Genomic DNA, 27,048 nt, shown 5'->3' on the forward strand with positions numbered 1-27,048 from the left:
AGGCTTCGTGAAATCTGCTTTCTTTTTAATAAATGCAAGAATATCACCGAGATCTAAAACGCTACCTCTTGAACGTTTACAGAGAAGAAACGTTGACGATGCTGTGTCGGCGGAAACGTTATGCGAAGAGCGACAGTTTCCCCTCTTGTGTAAATCTGAGACAAGACACGATAGATACTTTTTTTTTTCTTTTACAACAAAGGAGACAGCTCAAGGGCAACAAAAAGAGTGCAGATAACTATTCCTCGCACGTGTTTTTATCTGTCGGCAACACGGCAACAGTTTTCTTAAAGGATGTTACGTATACCTTAATGTGAAGAGGCTCGTCGTTTGAGACTTAAAAATCACCCTTCGACAAGTTATTTTAGTTACGACTGACGCACTAATAAATTAAGAGGAAAATACAAGAGCAGACATAAAGGAAGGGAAAGGAAAGCAAAATAAGAGAGGAAAAGAAAAGGAAAGGAGAATTTAAGAGGAAAAGAAGAGGAAAGGAAAATACAAGAGGGAAAGTTAAGGAAAGGAATGGAAAATAAGAGGAAAAATTGGAAAGGAAAGTACAAGAGGAAAAGAAAATACGAGAGAAAGTTAAGGAAAGGAAAGGAATGGAAAATAAGAGGAAAAGAAAAGGAAAATACAAGAGGGAAAGTTAAGGAAAGGAAAGGAATGGAAAATAAAAGGAAAAATTGGAAAGGAAAGGAAAGTACAAGAGGAAAAGAAAATACAAATGGGAAAGTTAAGGAAAGGAATGGAAAATAAGAGGAAAAGAAAAGGAAAATACAAGAGGTGAAGAAAATGAGAAAGTGGGAAATTCTTAAGCTAACCAGAACCGAGCGAAGGAAGGAAGGAAGGAAGGAAGGCAGGAAGGTAATAAAGAGTAAGAGGGGAAAGACGGAAAAAAAAAGTTGATTTCTTCCCAAATAAAGAAGAGTGTTGCGGTGAAGGTCTCAGCAGGTCTGGAAATAGCCCGGGCCGAGGCGAGGGCAGCTTTAAGACATCATGGCCCGGCAGGGGGGCGGGGGTAAGGGGATGAAATATTAAAGACGCAACGAGAGAGAGAGAGAGAGAGAGAGAGAGAGAGAGAGAGAGAGAGAGAGAGAGAGAGAGAGAGAGAGAGAGAGAGAGAGAGAGAGAGAGAGAGAGAGTGGCGGGCAGGGTTAAGGAGGGAAAAATACTTACACAAAACACGCGAGAGAGAGAGAGAGAGAGAGAGAGAGAGAGAGAGAGAGAGAGAGAGAGAGAGAGAGAGAGAGAGAGAGAGAGAGAGAGAGAGAGAGAGAGAGAGAGAGAGAGAGAGAGAGAGAGACTATGAGGGGGTAGGGGTACTCACGAGGGGTCGGGGGGTCCTAGGCCGGGCGAGGAGGGGTCGGGCGAGCCGTACTCCTCATGGGCCTCGGAGCCGTTGTTGGGCAGGTCACCGGCGGCCAGGGAGGAGGCGAGGCCGGGGTGGGCGGTGCTGAGGGCGTGGTTGGTGGAGGCGGGGGAGGTGGTGGCGGCGGGGCAGGACGCGTGGTTGGCCAGCGCCGCCACGCCTCCAGGGTCAGACCGCCGCTGCTCCCGCCCGCCGCCGCCCGCCCCGCCAGAGCCCACGCCGCTCCCCTTCTCCCCTGCAACACAAAGACGGGACATTAGTAACCTGGGGAGGGTGGGGGGATGGGGTGTTCAAGGCGGGGGAAAAGGGTAGGGGGAAAGGGGGAGGGGGGAGCATAAAGGGTGGAGGGGGTAAGATGGGGAGGGTGGGGGGATGGGGTGTTCAAGGCGGGGGAAAGGGTAAGGGGAAAGGGGGAGGGGGGAGCATAAAGGGTGGAGGGGTGTAAGATGGGGAGGGGGTCATGCAGGTGGGTGACAGGTGGGGAGTGGAGTGGACTGGTGGAAGAGAGGGGGGAGGAAGTGGGCGGGAGTAGGGGGGACGTGAAGTTAGTTAGGTGGAACGGGGGCTTGCTAAGGAGCAACAATAACAACGACAACAACAACAATGAGTAATAATAATAATGATAATAAAAGGAACCATTGCAGTAGTAACTTAGTAATAATGTCACCACATCAACAACAATAATAATACAGCCGCAGAGGAGACAGTGCAAGGGCGTAAAAAAAAAAAAAAAAAATAATGAAAAAAAAAGCTCGCTGAAGAAAAAGCCCGCTAGAAAATTAAAGCCCGCTGAAAAAATAATAATAATAATAATGACAGTACAAGTAACATGGTATGAATAATGACGCCTCTTCCTTCACTCCACCAGGACACGGTCGTGGATATTATTCAACACTAAATTATTTTCAGCGTTCATCGTAGCCGCCAGCCTACCATGCCTACCCACCATCCTGGCTACTGCATTAACAAGCAACAACAAAATATATTCTTATTACATATATACAATGTCATCAAGTATCCGGTATCTACAAAAACCTCTTCTTCACATGCATTATAGTGTATGCCCCAACATTACCTCTAACTTTACTTTTTCTTTATTCAAGCTCATCCCCTGCGGTCCAAGTTACTAATGCAAAGAGTTAGCCAGCACCTTCACCCTTTCATCCCTTTCACTAACAGTCTTCTTTTCCATGTATTCTCTTCTATAACAAACTTCTTTAGGCGAGGAGTATCAAGACAACTCGGAAACTAAACTCTCTGTACTATTTTTGACAACTTTGATGGAATGAAACATGTACATCAGTTGACTTGTGTCGTGATATGCTCTCCGGCTACTACTACTACTTCTACTACTACTACTACTAATGCTGCTTCACCTACTACTACTAATTCTTCTTAGATTTTTTTTACGAATGTTCAGATGGTTCTGCCACGTTTATATCTCTCCCGATTTTGATAATTTCCACGTAAGTTACCTATGAAAGTATAATGAATAGGTGCCATAACTATCTAAGTATCTGAACACTTATAGTACTACAGTTAGTCCTCGAGTTACGACGTACTTCTACTGCTACTACTATTACTACTACTACTACTACTACTACGGCTGCCGCGAATGTGAGATGGGTGAAATAATGAACTGTTTTCTTCCACATTCATAGTAAACGAGCAACTAATCCCATTCTCTCAACCTCGTTCTGTAAATAAATTGCTATTCTTTTGCGTTTTAACAGCACAGAGGCCTTGGCTAAACCACGCGTCACCCTCCCTAATAATAATAATAATAATAATAATATGAAGATGAAGAAAAAGATGATGAAGAAGGAAAAAAAGGAGAAGAAAACGAAGAAGAAAAGGAAGAATGGTGACAGTTGTTAACAAGCTGGATAATACTCGTAGGTGATAAAAGTCGGACATCTACCACTGGACGAAGCAAGACAGTTATATGAGGAAACAGACAAACCTTCACCCCACGAAACCGCCAGTCAGGCCTCTTCCCAGTCTCCCTCTGCCCCCTCCTCAAAAGAAGAAGAAGAAGAAAAAAAATCTAGCCCTCTACCAGACTACATAGCTGCCACCTCCTCCAAGTCAGCCCCGCAAGCATACTCAAGCCCATCTCAGCCCTACAAGCTCCTCCTCCACCCTCTCTCCCCTCTTATACGACTACACAGCACCACAACATGCAACGGGTTGGTATGCAGAAAGAAGTAGCTCAGGGACTTAACACGAACGACCGCCCCCGCCGTCCCCGCCACCCTTGCCGCCGCCGCCAAGTCGTCCGCTGAACCCCCCGACGGACGCCATCACGTGCCGCAGCCAATAAGTACGACCCCCCTCCCCCCTCCCCCTCCTTCCCCTCCCCCCTCCAGCCGACGGACAGGCCCCCTTTAAAAGCACGCCGCCGCCCCTCCTTCCTCCCTCTCAGTCGCTACCTTGAGAGAGAGAGAGAGAGAGAGAGAGAGAGAGAGAGAGAGAGAGAGAGAGAGAGAGAGAGAGAGAGAGAGAGAGAGAGAGAGAGAGAAAGGTTGGATAAACACACACACACACACACACACACACACACACACACACACACACACACACCACCTATTCCTCACTACACAAACTTCTTAGTAAACACGAAAGATAACATTGCAACATATTTCACTGAGGGACTATGCCATCTTTTACAATACCAATCAAAACCAGTCACTTAAGTAAAAAAAAAAAAAAAAAAGTTAATATAATAATTTTAAATGTCACGAGTGTTTTTTTTTACATTCACGGTGCAAAAGTCCTGTCAAACTTCCACTAGACTATTACTCATGAAAATACTTACGCAACCTCTACGAAAGCCTTATTGAATGTGGGTGTGAAAACAAAAGCCTTGTCAAACTATCACCAGGCTTTAAAAACTACTCATGGGAATGCTAATACAACCTCTACGAAAGCCTTATTGAATGTGGGTGTGAAAACGATAGCCTTGTCAAACTATCACCAGGCTTTTAAAACTATTCATGGGAATGCTAACACAACCTCTACGAAAGCCTTATTGAATGTGGGAACACGTGCAGACCCCATATTAGAGATCCATAGTATTAAACGTATCGGGCTCCCATTGCGACTATCTTCCAAGGCCACAGAGATGACTGACAGGGTGGAACTGCGTGACGGACCCGTTCAAGATGCAGGACTTGTGTAGAACCATCACAAGGATCACAAAACAGTCCGTGAAAACACCAGCAACTTCTACGAGGCTCTTCTAACTGGCGAGCAGAGGTGGCGATGCATTTAAGACTGTGTTATAGACCCGTTCAAGATGCAGAACTTGTGTAGAACCATCACAAGGATCACAAAACTATCCATGAAAACACCAGCAACTTATAAACGGGCGAGCAGAGGTGGCGATGCATTTAAGACTGTGTTATAGACCCGTTCAAGATGCAGAACTTGTGTAGAACCATCACAAGGATCACAAAACTATCCATGAAAACACCAGCAACTTATACGAGGCTTCTCTAACTGTCGAGCAGAGGTGGCGATGCATTTAAGACTGTGTTATAGACCCGTTCAAGATGCAGAACTTGTGTAGAACCATCACTAGGATCACAAAACTGTCAACCAGCAACTTCTACGAGGCTTCTCTAACTGTCGAGCAGAGGTGGCGATGCATTTAAGACTACGGGCCTGAGACTATGCAGTGTGGGAGGCGTCTCAAGAAAGGATGCATTGCGTGTGGTAGAGGAGAGGACCAAGAGTTGTATCATGAACCACTTTTTGGGTCCACTTGCTGCCTCTTTACCTTGTTGGGGGATAATTCAGACTTCGTGTGTGTGTGTGTGTGTGTGTGTGTGTGAGAGAGAGAGAGAGAGAGAGAGAGAGAGAGAGAGAGAGAGAGAGAGAGAGAGAGAGAGAGAGAGAGAGAGAGATACATTTCAGCTTCACCTCTCTGCCTTATAGTTATGGGAGGAAAAAGTCTGAAGAAGGAGGAAAGTAGAGGGACAGCAGAAGAGAAGAAGAGAGGAGAGAGGAAAGGAGGAAGAGGAAGTCCTACTGAAGAGAGGAGGTTGAGGAAGAGGGAGAACAGAAGAAATAAAGAAGAAATGACAAAAGAATGAAGACAATGATGATGAGGAGGAGGAGGAAAAGGAGGAGGAGGAGGAGGAGGAAGAGGAGGAGGAGGTGGAAAAGGAAGAGGATAGAGGAGGGTAAGAGTGCTACTGAAATCAGAGGGGAGAAACAGAAGGGATAAAGAATGAGCGACAGGAGGAGGAGGAGGCGGCGACGGCGTGGCGGCAAGGGGAAGGGTCAGGCTGGGAGTGACCATGTGCCCGGCGCCGCCCTCCCCCCAGACGCCGCCACGGGGGTTGGGTTACCTCAGGACCCGACCCCAGGTGATATCTCTCTCTCTCTCTCTCTCTCTCTCTCTCTCTCTCTCTCTCTCTCTCTCTGCTGAACTTTACAAGAAATGTCAGTAGATAGGTATTAGTATTATTCTTAGTTGTAGTAGTAATAGTAGTAGTAGTAGTAGTAGTAGTAGTAGTATAGTAGTATCAGTAGTAGTAGTATCAGTAGTAGCAGTGTCAGTAATAGTAGACGGCAGAAGCAAGGTAACACGACCCTCTGAAGGTGGCTTGTAATCTGATATCATAAGTTGGTCTGATGCTGGTGCCAATGGTGACCTGCCTCAGCGCCCTTCAGAGAGACCTTCCTGACCACTGCTGACGGGGAGGAGGATGCTGAGGGAGGGAGGGAGAGGCGAGAGAGGATCCTGACACACACACACACACACACACACACACACACACACACACACACACACACACACACAAGACCACGTAACCACCTCCAGGCGAGACGCTGTGAGTCGTCCCACCATTACTCTGGCGCCACCATCACCACCACCACCACCACCACATCAGACACACCTGGTACACCCCCACACCACCACCCTCTCCTTCACTCTCCGCACACAGCTCCCCCTAAATCACTACCACTGCACCCTCTCCCCTCCTCGTCTCAGCCTCTCCCCTCCCTCCCCCTCCACAAGACAACAGGCCCAGGTGTTCGCACGGTTACCTGGCCATTAAGTTCCCGTCTAATTGAAAGAGCAGACTGGCCGGCGTCGTATGTTGATTAGGTTTCCCGCAAGAGTAGTTTACCTGTTAAGAATATTCAGCGTTCACGTAAAGAAGGCTACAGAGGACATAAGGGTAGTAGTGGTAGTAGTAGTAGTAGTAGTAGTAGTAGTAGTAGTAGTAGTAGTAGTAGTAATAGTAGTAGTATTTTCACTGGTAAGCTGAAAGGATGAAGCAAGGCGAAGAGAACCTAATTAAATACCTTAATAAGTAAAGATCGTAGATGATGATGATAATAATAATAATAATGATAATGATGATAATAAAATGGTGTTAGCTAATTCCACTGATCAAACACGTCGCCCACTCTGGCAAATTAGTGACGCCCTTAACCACGCTCCCTCCTACCACCCCAAAAAATAATAGAGCATACATAGGCCTACACCTATAAAAGTGAAAAACAGGTGGAAAATAATACAAGCAAACGGGAAAGAGTAAGACAAAATAAAATCGCAAACCACGAAATGAAAAAGAAAATGAAATGCAAGTAAAAAATAAACAAGACAAACGGGAAAAAACGGGAAAACAGGAACGCGGAAAAAAATGGGAATGCAAAAAAAAAAAAGGCGAAAAATAAGAACGAAATGGGGAAAAACGGAAAAAGGGGAAAAATAACGTGAAAAAAACGGAGAAAAAACGGGAGAAATGAAAAAAATGAGAACTAAAGCGAAAAAAGTGAAGAAATGGGAAGAAAAAATGAGATAAAAATAAGAAAACGAAAAACAAAAAAGAAAAAATAAGAAAAAAACTGAAGAAAAACGAAGAAAATAAGAAAACGAAAAACGGAAAAAAGACAATAGGAAAAATGAAAAAAAAAAACGAAAAAAATAAGACGAAAAAAGAAAGAAATAAAACAAAGAAAAAAGAAAACAAGGAAACAAAAAACTCAAAAAAACAAGAAAAAAAACGAGGAAAAATAAGAACACGAAAAAAAAGGAAAAAATGAAAAAAAAACGGAGAAAAAAAACGAGAAAATCACTGAAAAATATTAAAAACAGAAAAATAAGAAAAAAAATTAAAAAGCCAACCACGAAGGGGGAAAAATAACTGTACTTGAAGAAAAAAAAATTGTACTTGAAGGAAAAAAAAAAAGATGCAGAGATCGAGGGAGAGGAGGAGGAAGGAAAAAAAAGGGGGGGAGGGTGACGCCAGCCAGATGACACAGTTCCCTCCATTCTTCCCTCAAGTGGCGGGGAGGTAAAGTGAAGTGCATCCCCTCCCCTCCTTTCCTTTTTTTCCTCCCTCTCCGATCTACCACTTCCCTCCCCTTCTCCTTGTCTCCACTTCTCTTCCCTCCCTTTCTCCCTCCATCCTTCCCCTCTCCTCCCTTTCTCCCTCTGGTTTCTATTTCACTTCCCTCCCTTTCTCTGTTCCTCCACTTCCCTTCCCTCCCTTTCTCCGTCCGTCCCTCCACTTCCCTCTCTGTTCCTCCACTTTCCTTCCCTTCCCTCCTCTCTTCCGCCCTTCCACTTCCCTCCCCTCCCTCCTCTGTTCCTCCACTTTCCTTCCCTCCCCTCCCCCCTCTGTTCCTCCAGTTCTCTCCCCTTCCCTCTCTGTTCCTCCACTTTCCTTCCCTTCCCTCCTCTCTTCCGCCCCTCCACTTCCCTCCCCTCCCCCCTCTGTTCCTCCACTTTCCTTCCCTCCCTTCCACCCTATTTTACTCCACTTCCCTCCCCTCCCCCCTCTGTTCCTCCACTTTCCTTCCCTCCCCTCCTCTCTTCCGCCCCTCCACTTCCCTCTGTCCATCACTCTATCTAGCGGACATGTGGCACATAACCCTTGAAGTGCACTTTCTGTATACATTATGAGATATATTATAGTTCTCAATACCCCCATGTAGTTCCCCCTTCCATCTCTTCTCTTCTCTTCTCTTCTCTTCTCTTCTCTTCTCTTCTCTTCTCTTTTCTTTTATTTTATTTTATTCTCTTCTTTTTCCTTTCATTTCCTTTCCTTTTTTTTCTTTTCCTTTCCTTCCCTTCTCTTCCCTTCCCTTCCCTTTCCTTTCCTTTCCTTTCCTTTCCTTCCCTTCTCTCACTCTCTATAACACACACACACACACACACACACACACACACACACACACACACACACACACACACACACATTGTAACACCTGCCTCCCCCACCCTCCACAGGTCAGGTCAGGTCACACAATAACAAGCCACCGCAGCTGCCCACCCAGGAGGAGGCACACACACACAGGATGTAAGGACCCTCCCCTCCACCCTCAAAGGAGCTTCCCACAGTCCTCAGGGGCGAGGCGTATCCTACAGGACTCGGGGAATGCGACCTTTGACTTAGGACTTACGCCGCTGTCATGTTTTTGCTTTTGTTGTTGTTGTTGATGTCTTCTGAGTTCTTGTTTTTGTTATCGTTAATGTTTGTTTTGATGTATTGTTAAAGATTGTCATGTTGTTGTTGTTGTTGTTGTTGTTGTTGTTGATGTCTTCTGAGTTATTGTTTTTGTTATCGTTAATGTTTGTTTTGATGTATTGTTAAAGATTGTCATGTTGTTGTTGTTGTTGTTGTTGTTGTTGTTGTTGTTGTTGATGTCTTCTGAGTTATTGTTTTTGTTATCGTTAATGTTTGTTTTGATGTATTGTTAAAGATTGTCATGTTGTTGTTGTTGTTGTTGTTGTTGTTGTTGTTGATGTCTTCTGAGTTATTGTTTTTGTTATCGTTAATGTTTGCTTTGATGTATTGTTAAAGATTGTCATGTTGTTGCTGTTGTTTTTGTTGTTGCTTTCGATACATTTTATAGCTTTGTTTTTATATGATTGTTTTTTGTTGTTTTTTTGTTACCTTTTCTTGTTTTTTGTTAGTTTTTTGTTTTCACTGTTGTTTTGTTGTTTTTGTTACTTTTTGCTACTGTGTTTTGCTTCTGTTATCGTCGATGTCTTTGTTATTTTTTGTTTTTTTTTTGTTTTTGTTCTTAGTGTTGTTGGCGTTACGGAAATTCTTACGTTACAGGAGACAGACCAACGAAAAAAAAAATAATGTAAATAAATAAATAAATGTGAATAAATGACCCTCGCAATCTGCTGCTGAAATGGAGAGGAAGGGAAAAAATGAGTACACACACAATGATGCAAAATAAAAAGAAAAGAAAAAAAGATCACTTATATTTAATTCCATGGTCTGTTTTGCTCCTAGAAACTTGTTACGCTCGGTCAACTTACGCCATAATGAAGTTTTTTGTTTTGTTTTGTTGTCTTTTTGATTATCTGAAGCTTTTGGGCCATTTTGGTGCGATGGTCAGTTTTAAGGCAGGTATTCTCAGACGTCTCCTCTCACATCAATCATTTCTACAGGCCAAAATGGAGGTCAAACGCGTCCCCATGAGTGTTTCTTTACGTTCACGGTGCAGAAACTTCGTCAGACTACCACCAGGGCCATCAAACTACCCATTGAAATGCCCACAAACCCTACGAAAGCCTTGTTAAATAAATATGTGTTTTTTTAGGTTCATGGTACAGAGGAAAGGTCACACTACCACCAGTCATGAAACTACCCCTGGAAATGCCCACAAACCCTACGAAAGCCTTGTTAAATATGTGTTTCTTTAGGTTCATGGTACAGAGGAAGGGTCACACTACCACCAGGGTCATGAAACTACCCCTGGAAATGCCCACAAACCCTACGAAAGCCTTGTTAAATATGTGTTTCTTAAGGTTCATGGTACAGAGGAAGGGTCACACTACCACTAGGGTCATGAAACTACCACTGGAAATACCCACAAATCCTACGAAAGCCTTGTTAAATATGTGTTTCTTAAGGTTTATGGTACAGAGGAAGGGTCACACTACCACCAGGGTCATGAAACTACCCCTGGAAATGCCCACAAACCCTACGAAAGCCTTGTTAAATATGTGTTTCTTTAGGTTCATGGTACAGAGGAAGGGTCACACTACCACCAGGGTCATGAAACTACCCCTGGAAATGCTCACAAACCCTACAAAAGCCTTCTTAAATATGTGTTTCTTTAGGTTCATGGTACAGAGGAAAGGTCACACTACCACCAGGGTCATGAAACTACCCCTGGAAGTGCCAACAAACCCTACGAAAGCCTTGTTAAATATGTGTTTCTTAAGGTTCATGGTACAGAGGAAGGGTCACACTACCACCAGGGTCATGAAACTACCCCTGGAAATGCCCACAAACCCTACGAAAGCCTTGTTAAATATGTGTTTCTTTAGGTTCATGGTACAGAGGAAGGGTCACACTACCACCAGGGTCATGAAACTACCCTTGGAAATGCCCACAAACCCTACGAAAGCCTTGTTAAATATGTGTGCTTGGATGGCGAGATGTTTTAGAATATGTCCCAATGTTTTATCTTTTAGGCAGAGGGTGAGCTACAGCGAGTGATTCCGACGTTACCTTGCCATTGTTCAGTCCCTTGTTTCAGTTTCTTCCCTTTCATTTCTTCTTTTAATGTTTCTCTTTTTCATCCTTCTTACAAACGCTTCTTTAAATCTTACGCTTGGAATACTTACGCGTTCATGTCGGAGAATAACTTACTGGAAACATAATGTGCTTTTTTTTTTTTTTATTCTATTCGTTGTTACTGGATGGTGTTTGTGAATAAGGCTGGAGTATTTTTTTTATTTTTACTATGTTCTGTTAAACCTGGTGTTGATTCTTGGACCAAAACACCCCCCCCCCCCACACACACACACACATGCTGGTCCGGCCGCCAAAAGGAAACTGAATAAGATGGCACAAAAGCGTAATCAGAGCTAATGAGACTGTTATGGCACTAAGGATATTAAGGCTTGGTGCTCGAGGGCCTGTGGTGGTGGTGGTGATGTGGAGGTGGTGGTGGTGGAGGTAGTGTCAGTGAGGATTAGATAGCTGTGTGTGTGTGTGTGTGTGTGTGTGTGTGTGCGTAATACTAATACGCCACACCATCAGCCAGACGGGTCAAACAAGTACACAGACAGCACGTGACTTATACGAACAACAGACAGACAGACAGACACACAGGAGGCAAGGCACACAACGAACCGACGCACAGACAAACGCGACCAACCCAAACTTACGATAAAACACGAAAACTCAATTCCAAGCAAGACACATATGACCAGATATTGACAGAGACACATAGATACAAGTACAGGCACTCACTATAACTCGAGCCTATGATTTTTTTTGTTTACAGTGAAGAAAACAGCTCAAGGGCAATAAACGAAAACATGAAAAGAAGTTAATAAAGAAAATAAGTTGGAGGAGCTACCAAGATACTTCCTTAGCGCAGAAGCAGATGTGGAGTCCCCGTTTTCCCCCTATACACTAACTAAGGCCTATCATTTGTTTTGTTTACAGTGAAGGAAACAGCTCAAAGGCAATAAACGAAAACATGAAAAGAAGTTAATGAAAATAAAACTTGGAGGAGCTATCAAGACACTTCTTAGCTCAGAAGCAGATGTGGAGTCCCCGCTTACCCCCAATTCACTAACTCAGGGCTACCATTTTTTGTTTTGTTTACAGTGAAGGAAACAGCTCAAAGGCAATAAACAAAAACAAAAAAAGAAGTTAATGAAGAAAAAAACTTGGAGGAGCTATCAAGACACTTCTTAGCTCAGAAGCAGATGTGGAGTCCCCGCGTTCCCCTCCCCAACCCTTTCCACCCCCACACAATTACATAGGCCTATCAATACAGCCCCCCACTGCCCCCGCCCCTCATCCACACCCCACTTACAACTTGAGGCGTCCATCGGTGGTGCCAGAGGCGGGGCGTGACTGGCACTGAGAGGCACTGCAACCCATCACCAGCCAACCCCCCCCCCACCCCCCACCCAAGTACACCCGCACTAGAAACCTCCTCCCTCCCCTCCCCTCCCCCCTTCACTAGTATCTAATCCATTCCCAGCCCTGTCCACACACACGCCTCATTTTTAAACGCCGTGTAGGTCAGTATATACTCCAATGTGGCTGAATTGTCATTTTTTTTACCTGTTTTTCAAGGCGTGGTGACTCAGTTTTGTTGATTTTTATATTACTTTTTTTGTGAATGAGTTGGTACTGTGTTCACTAACCTCCCATTCACACCCAACCCCGTCCACACACACGCCTCATTCTAGAAACGTCGTGTTAGTCTGTATATACTCCAATGTGGCTGATTTGTCCTCCTTCACCCGTTTTTCAAGGCGTGGTTACTCAGTTTTGTTGATTTTAATATTACTTTTTTGGCGAATGAGTCTGTGTTCACTAACCTCCCATCCACCCTCAAGACTGTACACACACACGCATAATTTTTAAGTGACGTGTTGGTCAGTATATACTCCAAAGTGGCTGATTTGTCATTTTTTTTACCTGTTTTTCAAGGCGTGGTTACTCAGTTTTGTTGATTCGTATATTACTTTTTTAGCGAACGAGTTAGTACTGTGTTCACTAACCTCCCATTCACACCCAACCCCGTCCACACACACGCCTCATTCTAGAAACGTCGTGTTGGTCTGTATAAACTCCAAAGTGGCTGATTTGTCTTTTTTTTTACCTGTTTTTCAAGGCGTGGTTACTCAGTTTTGTTGATTCGTATATTACTTTTTAGCGAATGAGTTTGTACTGTCGACTCAACTGTGAAAATCCAGCATTTTTAGGTAACCACGTCCCAGAAATGGAAGTAAAAAGCCAAACTTGCCGGATGACATTTATACAATTTTGGGTTCGAGCACGCTGGCATCAGTCCCTCCTTCCCCTTTAACACACGACGCGCTATACAGGAAAGCACAGAGAGGGAGCGGGGGAGGACGAGGTGACACGCCGACCGTTTTTACTTCCATCACAACTTTTATTTTTAGTTCATTCAGACGACAATATTTTGCACAACACTACTAAACGGTTACACGGCACTACGCTACACAACACTGCCACATCACACTTCTAGGATGGAGGGACTGGTAAGGGGAATGGTGAGGAAGGGAGGGGAAGAGAGGGAAGGGAGGTGAGGGAGGCAACTTACAGCACTGCCCCAGCCTCCCTCCCTTCCTCCAGCCATCTCAGCGCTACACCACACTCGTAGGATGGAGGAAAGGGTGAAGGGAATGGTTAAGGAGGGAGTGGAGAGAGAGGAAAGGAAGGTGAGGGAGGCAACTTACAGCATCCCCTCAGCCTCTCTTCCGTCCTCCATCCCTCCCAGCATCCTCCTCTCCTCTCAACCCTTTCAACTCCTACCCCTCTCCGCCGCCCTCTCAGGATAATGGCTCGTATATATTTTTCAACTTCCTTCCTCGCCTCTTCCTTCTCGACGCCGGGTCTAAAATGTTCCTCCATAAAAACTGACTCCGGGAGCTGCAATCTTTTCCTCCATTACTCCTTCAGTCCTCACCTCACTTGCCTCTTCCTCTCTCTCTCCATTCCTTTCTCCTCCTCATTTTCTCTCCACTCTCCCTCCACTTCCATGCCGTTTACCTCCACTGTCCACTTTTCCTCCATTCACCCACATCCCTTTCCTCCCTTCTCCCTCTCCCTTTTCTCTCTCCTCCTCCTCACGGTTTTTCCTCCAAATTCTCTCTCCTAATTACTACCTTTTCCTCCTTCCACTTCCCTTTACTCCCTCCTTCCTCTCCCTTTCCTCTTTCTCTCCAGCTTCTTTCCTCCACATCCTCACCATTTTTCCTCCACAGTATCTCTCCTCACTACCATCTTTTCCTCTCTCCTCCCTCTCCCTTTCCCTCTCTCTCTCTCCAGCTTCTTCCCTCCACCTCCTCACCGTTTTTCCTCCAAATTCTCTCTCCTTCTAACAACCATCTTTTCCTCCCTCCCGCTCCCTTTCCTCTCTCTCTCCAGCTTCTTCCCTCCTCCTCCTCACCGTTTTTCCTCCTCCTCTCTCCATTCTTCCTCCTTTCCCAGCCACTTACCTCCATCCCCCTCTCTTCCCCCTTCCATCCACTCCCTTTCCTCTCCTTCCCGTCTCTTCTCCACATCACAATAAACTTTCTCCCTCCTTCCCTCCACTTCCTCCCCGTCTTTCCTCCTCCACCTGTTTCCGGTTCCTCCTCTCTCTCTCCGTGCTCTAAACCTTTCCTCCATTACTCCTCTCTCTCTCTCTCTCCCCACTCGTGGATTGTCGCAGCGTACACACTCGAGAGAGAGAGAGAGAGAGAGAGAGAGAGAGAGAGAGAGAGAGAGAGAGAGAGAGAGAGAGAGAGAGAGAGAGAGAGAGAGAGAGAGAGAATCTGATAAGTAAAAATCAATGCAAAACAAACAAAAAAAATGGGATAAGAAGGAGAAAGAGGGGAGGAGGAGGAGGGGGCCATTTTGCTGGAGACAATGGGAGGGAATCAACCACGCCAGCTGGAGGAAAGGAGGGAGGGAGGGAGGGAAGGAGAGAGGGAGTAACGTAGGAACGGAAGAGGGGAGAGAGAAGGGAGGAGGAGGAGGGGGAGGAGGAGGAGGAGGGTTAAGTCAGAAAGCGTGGGTGTGTGTTTCGTGCTACTGAATATAGTGAAAAAATATGACTTGAAAATTTGAGTGAGGAGGAGGAGGAGGAGGAGGAGGAGGAAACACCCAGGACAAGAAATACAGAAATAAATACGAAATGAAATGCGTAATAAATGTCTTCGCGGTGGGAAAGGAAACGGGAAGGACAAGCAGAACACAGAGGAAGAGGAAGAGGAGGAGGAGGAGGAAGGAAAGCGATGGGAGGGGAGAAAGGGTCGGCGGCGAGGCATGACAACCAAGTATGTGTGTGTGTGTGTGTGTGTGTGAGAGAGAGAGAGAGAGAGAGAGAGAGAGAGAGAGAGAGAGAGAGAGAGAGAGAGAGAGAGAGAGAGAGAGAGAGAGAGAGAGAGAGAGAGAGAGAGAGAGAGAGAGAGAGAGATCAGCACTTTGACTCATGTGTATCGGGGCTTATCTCTTTATCTCCGTTAGAGCAACACACACACACACACACACACACACACACACACACACACACAGACCCCCCCCCCCCCCCGGACCGTCCTCAGCACAAGGTAGAGCGCCCGGCGTGCATAATAAACAAGGCGAGACGGAATATTTATCAGCAAATATTTTCCCGAACTCGGCCGTGTTTCCGGGCCGAGGTGAGCCGCAGGGGAGGGCGGGGGTGGGTGGGGGGGTCGTGGCGGTGCCGGTACTGTTGTGGTGTAGTGGTGGTGGTGGTTAGCGTGGTGTCGGGCGGGTAATGTCACTATCACATGGGCGTCGCAGGTGGTGTCATGGGTTGAGTGCAGTTACGAGACATCTTTAGGATAATGTTGAGCAGCCAAGGCTCGGCGGGCTGGCTGGCGGCAGGCTGACAGGAGCTGACCTTGCGGACTAACTCTCCTTACTGACACCTGTCCTTGCGATGTTTACCCGCCGAGCCTCAGCGACACCCAGCCCCGCCCCGCCCAGTGATACGGCGAGACCCTGGGCCAGACTCAGGCGGCGGGCTCGCGAAGTGTTCCCGATACGCGGCGCCGAAATCACTGGTGTCGTTGTCTGAGGCGTGCGGGCGTGCAGGCGCGGCGAAGTGAGGCAAGGTGTTGTACTACGAGGCGCAGCGTCCTGGTGCGTGCCGGCGCCGCACAGGTAGCGGCGGCGGCCGCGGCTGGTGAGGCAACAATGGCCCTGTGCAAACACGCTAACACGGCTCCCTTGAGTGTGCCACAGCGGCCCAGTGTGGCCCGGCCGGATGCTGGGGAGGAGTGAGTGGCACCCTTGAGAAGGGAAGGAAGAGTGCAGTGTGGCAGGGGGGGGCGGGGGTCATCTTCAACAGCTCATCACAAGAGTAGCACAGAGAGAGGGCTTCGCCTCCTCCTTGGCGTGCCCGTGCTATTTTCCGCGGCACCTGTGTGCGTGCTCAGTATTTATAGCGCGGCCTAGGCAGGACTTCCTGTTCCTTGCTTTTCAAGGGCGGTTTGGTCTTGCATTGTCGTCTGCATGTCGGCGCCCACTCGGCCTGTTTTTGCCCGGCCCAGGTAACGGCCGCGGCGCTGTGAGTCACAGCAAGTGAGTCAGCCAGGTGGGTGAGTGAGGTGCGGCGTATCAGGTGAGCAGGTCGCGGGCAGCTCCGGAGGGGACTAATCAGCCGTGCCTAATGAGGCGCACAGAGCATTGAAGCTAAATCAGGTGAGAAAAATCAGAAGAGACAATCGAGGTGAACCCTTTGGGGGGCAGACCACGGGGCAGACGACGGCCACGGCGGCGAGGCCCATCCCCGGTGCAGCGAGGGAGGGGGCGGAGGCTCCTGGGCAATGCACGGCACACGCCAGGCACGAGGATAACACTCAAGCGAAAACACAGAAAGTAGTGCACGCCATGGCTGTGTGTGTGTGTGTGTGTGTGTGGTCACGGTGGTGTGGTCCGCTAATCCCCCGCTGAGGGTCGCCGCGTCCAAGGGCTATTTATTTTACCTTTTTATTTCATTTATAAGAACTTGGCCGCGTCAGGCACGGGAGGGCGCGGCCAGCAATACCACATTATCGTACTCACAACATTATCAGTTTCATACCCCAAAACTGTCGTACCCACACATACAACGCTATTCAATTAAAGTTCTCGTTCAAACCGTTAATTATCCATGTGTGTTTGGAATAATTATGAGACAGGAATCGTAAAAATATCATGTAATGTAAAGTTGGGTGCGTACGCCATAGTTGCGCGTGGCTGCGGTGCTCATCTTCGTCGCATCGGCCCGCAGTGAAAATACAATGGGAAGGGCGATCATCCGGTACCGTTGGGCGCGCCGCGGGACCCTCGAGGCCAGCTTTCCCGCGACACACTGAGCAAACAGACTTGGCTCAGCTGTCGCGGGTCATAATCGTCATCATCATCAGCCGTTACTTGACCAAGGCAGGACAAAGACTAGATTTTCAAAAGTTGTGTTAGTATATAAGTTCTGTGGTTCGTTTGGCTTTTTTTTATTAAATTTTTGTGACGGTGATTGTTGGAGGTGTTGGATGTTCACAGTTAAGTCGACATATTACAAACTTATGTCGGTGTTCTCGGCCGCTGCCATCTCGCGCTTCAACTATTTCCAGGGGCCAAACAGGAGATCAGTCGGGTTCTCAGGAGTGTTCTTTCTAGGTTCATGGTACAGAAGAAGGGCCAGACTACCACCAGGGTCATTAAGCCACCCCGGGAAATGCCCACAACCCCTACAAAAGCCCTTTAGTTTTTTACATCAAAGGACACGGCTCATGGGCAACAAAATGAGTAAAAATATAAATAAATAAATAAATAAAAATAAATAATAAAAGCCCGCTCCCAAATATATGAGCTTGAGCGCCGAAAGGTTGAATATTACGGTGCTTAGTTCTAAAAAGTGAAACAATTATCAAGAAAACCAACGAACCACGCCTTGAAAAACGGCCCCAAGAAGACACATAAGCCACAGTGTTGATGAAGACTACCACGAAGGCCTTTCCCAACGTGTGCACGGCTTTCGATATCATGTTCGGATAGTTGATTCTAACCCGCCGAAGGTTCACATTTCATCTATTCATCTCAGTGTGTGTGTGTGTGTGTGTGTGTGTGTGTGTGTCCCTCTTCTGTCCGGCGAAAAGAAGATTTAAAGGTCTCTGTTTTGTCCGTTGCACTGTAGCCACATACACACACACACACACACACCTGGCGGGGCGGGGCGGGGAGGTAGGGGGGGTGAGAAGACCACCGCGTGGCCACACCGTTACAAAAAGCGGTCCCTTCCTCTTCTCACCCAGGGGAGGGGGAGGAGGAGGAGGAGGAGGATAAAGAGGAAGGGAAGGAAAGGAGAGCAACCATGTGAGCGACGAAGTGGCAAAGCGAAAGACGAGTAGGAGGAGGGAGGAAGGGAGAAGGAAGAAGGGAGAAGGAGAGGAAGGGGAAGGAAGAAGGGAGAAGGAGGAAGGGGAAGGAAGAAGGGAGAAGGAGAGGGAAGATGAGGAGGGGAAGGGAACTAAGGGAGGTGGAGAGAAAAAGAGAACAAGAAGTAAAGGAAATGGAGAGGGAGGGAAAATAAGGGGAGAGGAAAAGGGAAAATATAGGAGGTGGAAGAGGAGAAGGAGGAGAAATGGTGGAAAAGAAGGGAAAAGAAGGAGAAAATAAAGAGAATGAAGACAGCAAGCGAGGAAAAGGAGAAGGAGAATAAAATGAGGAAAAGAAAAGGAGGAAAGAAGAGCAGAGTTTCGAAGAGGGAAGGGAAGGAGAGGGAGGAGGTGAGGAGAGGAAGTGTGCTTGTTCATGAAAGGAAGAAAAAGAAGAAACAAAAACGAGGAAATGGGAAAGGAAGTAGTGTGGGTGGGGGGGGGGGAGAGAGAGAGAGAGAGAGAGAGAGAGAGAGAGAGAGAGAGAGAGAGAGAGAGAGAGAGGGGGGGGAATGAGTCAACAAGAGATGATGTGTGGAAGTGAGGGAGAGATGAGAGAAGGAAAGGGAAGGGAGGAAGCAAGGAAAGATGCAGGTGAGGAGAGAGGAGAGGAGGAGGAGGAAGGGAAAAGATAAAAAAAAAGGTAGGGAAGAAAGGATGCTGAGGGGGAGGGAAGTGAGGGAGAGAGGGAGGGAAAAGAGGGGAAGGCAGAGAGGGGCGGGAAAGGGAGGAGTGGTAAGGTAAGAATGGAGGGAAAAAGGGAGAAGGTGAGAGATGAGGGAAGGGAACGATGTGAGGCAGGGAGAGAACATAAGAACATAAGAACATAGGGAGATTGCAAGAATGGTCTACACACGGCAGCTCCAGATTCCCCCCACTGCCACCTGTCATCCTCGTCCATGTAGCTATCGTCTACTCTTAAAACAAGCTATCGTCCCTGCACTCACTGTCATTGCTGAGTCTATTCCATTCCCCCACCACCCTATTACTAAACCAATGCCTGCCTATTTCCCTCCTAAACCTATACTTTTCTAATATAAATCCATTACTGCGTGTTCTATCCTGCTGGCTAATTCTCAGTACTTTACTTACATCGCCTTTGTTGTAACCCTTGACCTATTTGAACACTTCTATCAGATCTTTCCGCACTCTTCGTCTTTCTAGTGAATGTAAGTTTAGATGTTTCAGCCTATCTTGGTATGGCAGGTTCCTCAGCCCCTGAATCATCTTGGTCATCCTCCTCTGAACTGATTCTAGCAAGGTGATGTCCATTCTGAAAGGTGTGCACCAAAACAGGACAGCATAATCTAAGTGGGGCCTCACTAACTAAGGGAGGAAAAGGGAGGAAGGAAGAGAGATGGAGGGGAATGAAGGTGAGGAAGGAAGGGAGGGGAAGGAGATGAGAATGGAAGGGAAAGGGAGGGGAGAGATGTGACAAAGGGAGAGGAAGGAGGTGAGGAGGGAGGGAGGGAAGGAGGAAAGAGGGGAGGGGGGGTGAGGGAGGCAACTCAACACATCGCCCCAAGACACAACATGGATGACTCACCGCTCTCCCCCCCCCCCCCTTCCTCCTCTCCCTCAGCCAACTTTTTACCTTTCCTTTCCTCCCTTCTCTCCCCACCTCCCCTTCTCTTATAATCTTGCCTACCTTAACCTTCCTCCTCCCTTCCCTCTCCTACCCATTTTCCTCTCTTTTTCCCTTCCTCCTTACCTCTGTGTATCTCCGTGTCTCCCTCCCTTTTCTCTCCCACCCATCTTCTACCTCCCTTTCAACTGTCTATTAACTTTTCATCCCTCTATCTTCTCTTCCCCCCATTTACTCCCTTTCCTTTTCTTCTTTCCCTTTCCTTCCCTTCTCTTCTTGCTAACCTCCCTTCCTTCTTTCCTTCTCCTCTTTATCATTTCTCCTAAATTCATACTTCCTCCAACACACTTTCCTTCTCTCTCTCTCTCTCTCTCTCTCTCTCTCTCTCTCTCTCTCTTAATTCCTTTTTCACTTCTGACATCTTCCTACCCCCCCCCCCTTTCACCCTTCACCCCCAAGATAGCATGACGCAGCCACTTCTGGATTAAATCAACATGAACGAACTAAGATGTTGCAGGGGGTCAGGGAGGGAAGGAGGAGGAGGAAGAGGAGGAGGGAGAGGGAAAGGAGGAGGAGGAGCAGGGAAGAAGAATAAGAGAAGCAGAGTAAATATACACATGAGGCTTCAACAAACATTTGCGTAATGGATGACACACACACACACACACACACACACACACACACACACACACACACACACACACACACACACACACACACACACACACAGCACGTAGCATCAAAACAACTCACTTCCTTCAAAATAACTTAGAAGAAAAAAGAAGAGAAAAACAGCCACCACCACCACCACAGCCTCGGCGTGATATGCCACAAAGGCGGCAACATGAGTGGTCAGGCGGATTTTCAAACAAAGATTTAGCACTCAAGCACGTGGTGAGGCGAGGCGTTGGGTGCTGGGAGTGCTGACGAGGAGTGACGCAGCGCTGAGTGGGGCAGCATCGCCACCACAAGCATGGAAGGAGTGGGCCGAGGTGTTGTGTGCCGCCATCACAAGCACAACCATCAGCATCAACATAAGTTCCCACCGTTGTTCGTTCCCAGGCCGGGGTGGCGCGGCGCTGCAGGGTTCGTGATGCCCGTGACCCTTCCCCACGTATAGGGCGCGGTGGGTGCTGGGCTGGCCGCCACGCACCGCTGCCCACACAACGCAAGCGGGACACACCTTGGCCTGCGTACGACTCTTGACGGCCCCGTGATGGAGTAGGCTTCACCAGCGTTGTCCTGGGCCCTCGACAGCGCTGAGGCGGCGAGACATACAGTGTGGCTCATATTATCAAACATTTTGGGGCTTACACAATCAGGTAGGGATTATTTGTATTTCCTTGCTACGTTTTATGAGCCTAGTGGTAGCCTGACAAACCTTCACTCAGGCAGAGATCATGTGTATTTCCTTGCTACGTTTTATTAGCCTAGTAGTAGCCTGACAAGCCTTCACTCAGGAAGAGATCATGTGTATTTCCTTGCTACGTTTTGTGAGCCTAGTGGTAGCCTGACAAGCCTTCACTCAGGCAGAGATCATGTGTATTTCCTTGCTACGTTTTATGAGCCTAGTGGTAGCCTGACAAGCCTTCTGCACCGTGAACGTGAAGAACACCCATGAGAGCCCGACTAACCCCTCTGTGACCTTTGGAAACATTGGTCGCGAAAGCCCAAAGCGTCTGAGGATACGGGTCATACAGTCACCACGAAACGCTGGACTGAGGGAGTGGTCGGGGAGAACAGGAAGGCGCAGAGGACACCTGGCCGGGGGGGAGGAGGGGAGGGGTCCGTGAACACATGTAGCACAGACTCGTTGGACGACACCGTGTTCCCGCGGTGAGGTAAGAGGCCTGAGGCGGTGGCGGCGGCGCGGCGGGGAGGGCGGCGGGCACGATGACCCCGAGGATGGTACGCGGCGGGCAGGTGCTTGGTGCTCCCAGGCAGGCGAGCAGCGGTAGAGCAACGACATGACCCTTGACCTCTCTCACACACACACACACATGGATCTTGGTGGTGACAGACGGGATGAGTGGATGGTTGGGGCCGAGCAGAGGGTCAGGGCGAGGCGGGGGTCAAGTGGCGGGTGTCGGTGCCTGGTCCACGCTGACGCCCGGGTCTGCCCAGGGGACGGCCGGCCACACACGGTTTAGGCTCTCAAGACAAATATTTCCTAAGGCCACAAGAGATTAGTAGGTTTCTCTTGTGTTTTTATTTTATTATTATTATTTTTTTTTAGGTTCATGGTACAGAAGAAGGGGTCAAACTACCTCCAGGGTCAATGGATATCCCTGGAAATGCCTCAAACTCCTACGAAAGCCTTGTCAAACAGGTGAGCTTAGCGGCCCTTTGACTCGCGGGGCGGCAACGTTTGCGGCAATGTTTCAGCGTGTCAGCTCAGTGTTCGGGGCCAGGTCAAAGCCTTGCCCCGCCCGAGTGTTATAGTTCAAGGAGTGGCGCTCTACTTTCTCTACAATTTCAATTAACGAGCGAACATGGAGGTCAGTCAGATCAGCGAAACAATTTACCAGCGAGGCCGGAACGATGATAAGCTTGATGGTAGTTTGGCAAGGCTTCTGAACCATGAATGTGAAAAAACAGTCACGGGAACCCGACGAATGATCTGTGTGGCGTTTGGAAATATCTGTTATGGGAGCCGAAAGCGATTGAGGATACGAGCTTTGTACTGATCAAGGCTCCATGGCAGGTCGCGAAGGGGGATTGGGCTGCTGAATGAGGTGAGAAAGGGAAGTTACACACCCACAGCTTCGCCTCTTTTCCTTTTTTTCATCAGAGTCCCGCGGGAGAACGCCGATCCAAAGAGTACACCGGGAGCGTCAACTGGGTGACTTCTACCTCAAGCTCAAGTTCAAGTTCTGGACTGTGCCTTGGCTGGGATGGGGGGCATGCAGCGGTCAGTCCAGGAACAGTTATACAGCATCTGCACAGCGTATTAATGTAGCCCTGCGAGCCCCATCCCAACTCTTGGCAAACTTTGAACGTGTCACTCCACCGTTTAGTTGACCCTCCAAGAACAACACAGGGACAGAAAGAGCCTCGGAGCACCATCACTTCAGTAGGAAAACTTTATCTTAATATTCTTCACATTAATTTGACGACCCAACTCAAGGCAAACTCTGAACGTCACTCCATTGCTTAGTTAACCCTCCAAGAACAACACAGGGACAGAAAGAGCCTCGGAGCACCATCACTTCAGCAGGAAAACTTTATCTTAATATTCTTCACATTAATTTGACGACCCAACTCAAGGCAAACTCTCAACGTCACTCCATTGCTTAGTTAACCCTCCAAGAACAACACAGGGACAGAAAGAGCCTCGGAGCACCATCACTTCAGTAGGAAAACCTAATTTTAATATTCTTCACATTAATTTGACGACCCAACTCAAGGCAAACTCTCAACGTCACTCCACCGTTTAGTTGACCCGACAAGGACAACAGAGGGCCAAGAGGAACGTCAGGGAACCATCACATAAGTACGGCAACCTTATCTTGGCATTCCTTATGTTATTCATTTGTTACATTACTCTCTCTCTCTCTCTCTCTCTCTCTCTCTCTCTCTCTAGATAAGCAGGGACAGCCACTTCCGCCTGCCCTTCATTCTCCTTATCGTCAGTGTTATAAAAAAAGGGACACACACACACACACACACACACACACACACACACACACATAACTACGGACCACTCAAACAACATTCACGAGCATAAGGAAAAGTTAGATATAAACGGATATGGAAACAGGCCAGTGCTACCATGACACACACACACACACACACACACACACACACACAAGACAAAGGCATCAAGACAGCATTAGCATGACAAAAAACCAGCAGTGGCCATTCCCCTTCCTGCCTCACCCTTCCCCCCCTCTCACCCCCTTCACGGTGAGTCATGAGGTGAGGACGCGAGTTGTAGTCACGTTACCATGCACACAACCCCCCTGCCCCCCCATCACCTCCCCCCCCCCCTCCGTCCCTCCCCCTCCACCTCTTATCTTCACGCCCCGCCCAACACCCTGGAGTGGCTTTCTTTTTTTCCTCTTTTTTTTCCCTTTTCCTTTTTCCTTGCTATTATGTTAACTACCACCATCACCACCACCACCACCACCACCATCACCATCATAACCACCACCACAAGCTTTCACCCCCTCCATTAAAACCATGCAAACTTTCCCCCTCGTAATAGGTTTCTCTTCCACACACACACACACACACACACACTCTTAACTATACCACAAACTCCTCTCTCTCTCTCTCTCTCTCTCTGTAATTTCTCCATTAACACACACACACACACACACACACACACACACACACACACACACACACATCTAACCCCCTCAAACTTTTCTTTATTCCCCTTCCTTCTTGCCTCCCTCCTCCCCACCATACTCAGATTTTTACTCATTTTGTTCTTTCCTTCAACTCAAACACGCACAAACATACTTGCCTCCCTCACCACGCACGCTTTACCTTCCTTCCAAACACACCTCTGCTTCCCTCTGCACTCCTCCCCTCAGTTCTCTCTTCTTTTTCCTCCCTCCCTTCCTTTCTTCCTTGCCTTCTCCCTTAGTTGATATAGGTAGGATTTTCCACATCTCGCACGTTACCTATTGCTTACATGATCCAAAGCTTACATAATGGACCCAGTAGTATAGTAGTAGTAGTAGTAGTAATAGTAGTAGGGAATGTAAGAAAACTATTAGTCCATATAGTTAAAAAAATCGCTTCCTACTTCACTTCCTTACTTCATCAGTGCACATATTTACACCACTGACACATCTTGCTTGCTCTCTCCCCCAATTAGAAGCTTTCACATGCTCGCCCCCTCTCCCATTCACCCCCCCCCCCCCCCGTAAGGTGTATGACGTGTCCAGGTATTCACGGTAACTGGAGTGCGATGAGTCACGCCCGGCGCACAGGTGTTCTGGGATGACCTTGACTCACGGCGACCCAACAGGTGTGTGTGTGTGTGTGTCGGGGAATGAGGTGAGCAGGGCGAGGTGGCGGGACGGCAGGTGAGGAGGGGACCAGGTGACGAGAGGCAAGGGCAGGTCAGCAGGTGTGTTGTGTCAGGGGAAGGTGGAGACAAGCAGGTGACGACACAAGGGCAAGTTAGCAGGTGTGTTGTGTCAGGGGGGAGGTGTGAGCAGAGGGAGGTGGTGAGACAAGCAGCTGAGGTTAAGTGATAGGTGTTGAAGGAAGGTGAGGTGTGTCAGGGAGAAGTGTGACTAACCCTCCCTTATAACACACACACACACACACACACACACACACACACACACACGTAAGCTAGGGAATAAAGGCAGCAAGCTATTTATCTCTATCTTGTTCGTGCTAGGATGCAGAAAAAAATGGCTTTATCCCGTACTCCCCTTCCCCTCAGGACACCTAAGATATACGCAGGGCCGAAAAGTATTATGATAAAACCACCCACCCACACCCACACCCAGGTCAGAAACAAAGGCAGGCAGCGAGGCACGAGAGGTGTGTATATATACCGAGGCGTCACCGGGTGTACAGATGACGGCAAGGACAACACACCGCGGGGCTTGATGCGGCACAACGAGGCGGCGCGGCGTGTGAGCGGGGCGAGGGGCGGCGTGGCTAGCATTCCTGTGGCTATGGGAAGGTGACCTCGCATGCCGGCGTGGGAGGAAGCTGTTTGGTGAGCGTGGAGATGCTGCGACAGGCTGCGGCATGACACGACGGGGAGGCAGGGAAGGGCGGCCAGCAGAAAGACTTGGCGTATAACAATCAAGGCTGCCTGCGTTGGTGATCCATGTCGGTATTCCTCGGCCCTTATATTTTGACGCTTTGGGCTCTCACAACTACTTCCAAAGGCCGAAAAGTGGATGAATAGGATTTTAATGAGCGATATTTTAGGTTCACGGTACAGAAGAATGGTCAAACTAGCACCAGGGCCAAATAACTGCCCAGGGAAACGCCCAAAACTCCTACGCAAGCCTTGTCAAATACGTGTGCTTGGCCGCCGAAATGTTTAAGAATATGACCCCTAGACGCTTCCGCCTCTCACAACACTAAAAACCGAGAAGAAAGGTTAATCGGGTTCTCATGCATTTTTTTCACGTTCATAGTGGAGGCCTTGTCAAAGTACCACCAGGGTCACAAAACTAGTTACCCAAGGAAATGCCCACAACCTCGACGAAAGCCCTGTCCAATATATGTGCTTGGATGTCGAACTATTTAATCATCCAGCCCTCAATCTATCCCTCAGTCACAAGGCAGCATCCAGAACAGGTTAATGCCCTTGCTCTACGTAATAAGAATGGGGACGTTCAATTCCCTTCTGCCGCGACGAAGCTGTGGTTAACGCAGTTTTTGAAGGCGTTGACAATTTTCGCAGGAAGTTTGTTTCACTGATGGATGATTCGATTCGAAAGACAAAATACTCGTGTCAATCTGTTAAATTACCACGAAAGAGGAGACAGAAAGAAGCAGAGAAGAGGGAGGAGGAGGAGAGAAATGCAACATGACGAGAGAGGAAAATGGATGAGGGCGGTGAGTGAATGGAATGGTGAAAGTGTGTGTGTGTGTGTGTGTGTGTGTGTGTGTGGGAGGGGGGGGGGGGAGTAGTGTGTGTGTCATGCGGGAATAGGGGCGGGGGGTTGGGTGGGGGTGGGGGGCAGCGGAGGGCGGAGGAAAAAGCGAGTGAAATGTTGAAGATGAGCAAAAAGGAGACAAGAAAAAAATAAATGTAAACGAAAAGGAGAAAAAAATAAATATGACTAAGGAGAAAAAAGTGAAATAAGAAAAAAATGAAAATGAAAAAGTAAAAAAAAGTAAAAATGTCAATAATAGAGAAAAAAATGAGAAAAAGTGCAATGCTGACAGGGAGGATGGAAAAAAGGAAATGCTAATACTGAAGAAGAAAAACAAAGAAAAAAACAAGACAAGTGGAGCTAAACAGGACATGATGTTGCCTGTTGAATCTCTCTCTCTCTCTCTCTCTCTCTCTCTCTCTGGTTTGTTGTGATGTGGGTGACGAGTTTGTCCTTGACTCCGTGTAGGGGGGGAGGGGCGTATGACTAGGCTGGGTGTGAGGAGGGAAGGAAAGGGGTGAGGAACAGGATGGAGGAAGACATTAGCATCAAGGAGGAGGAGGAGGAGGAGGAGGAAAGTGATGCAACATTTACATCC

At 47.8% G+C, this 27,048-nt stretch overlaps 1 protein-coding gene across 4 annotated transcripts in view; it reads right to left on the reverse strand.

Moving 5' to 3' along the window:
• The window catches only part of LOC126983472 (rho guanine nucleotide exchange factor 11-like), a 204,507-nt gene that overhangs the window by 124,929 nt on the left and 52,530 nt on the right, over positions 1 to 27,048 (reverse strand). For all 4 annotated transcript variants that reach the window (XM_050836197.1, XM_050836209.1, XM_050836186.1 and 1 more), the window contains exon 2: positions 1,331 to 1,607. In XM_050836197.1, coding sequence (XP_050692154.1) covers positions 1,331 to 1,607 — 277 coding nt within the window. The remainder of the gene's footprint in view (positions 1 to 1,330; positions 1,608 to 27,048) is intronic.

This window comes from Eriocheir sinensis, chromosome 5, assembly GCF_024679095.1.
Source record: "Eriocheir sinensis breed Jianghai 21 chromosome 5, ASM2467909v1, whole genome shotgun sequence".
Taxonomy (NCBI): Eukaryota; Metazoa; Arthropoda; class Malacostraca; order Decapoda; family Varunidae; genus Eriocheir; species Eriocheir sinensis.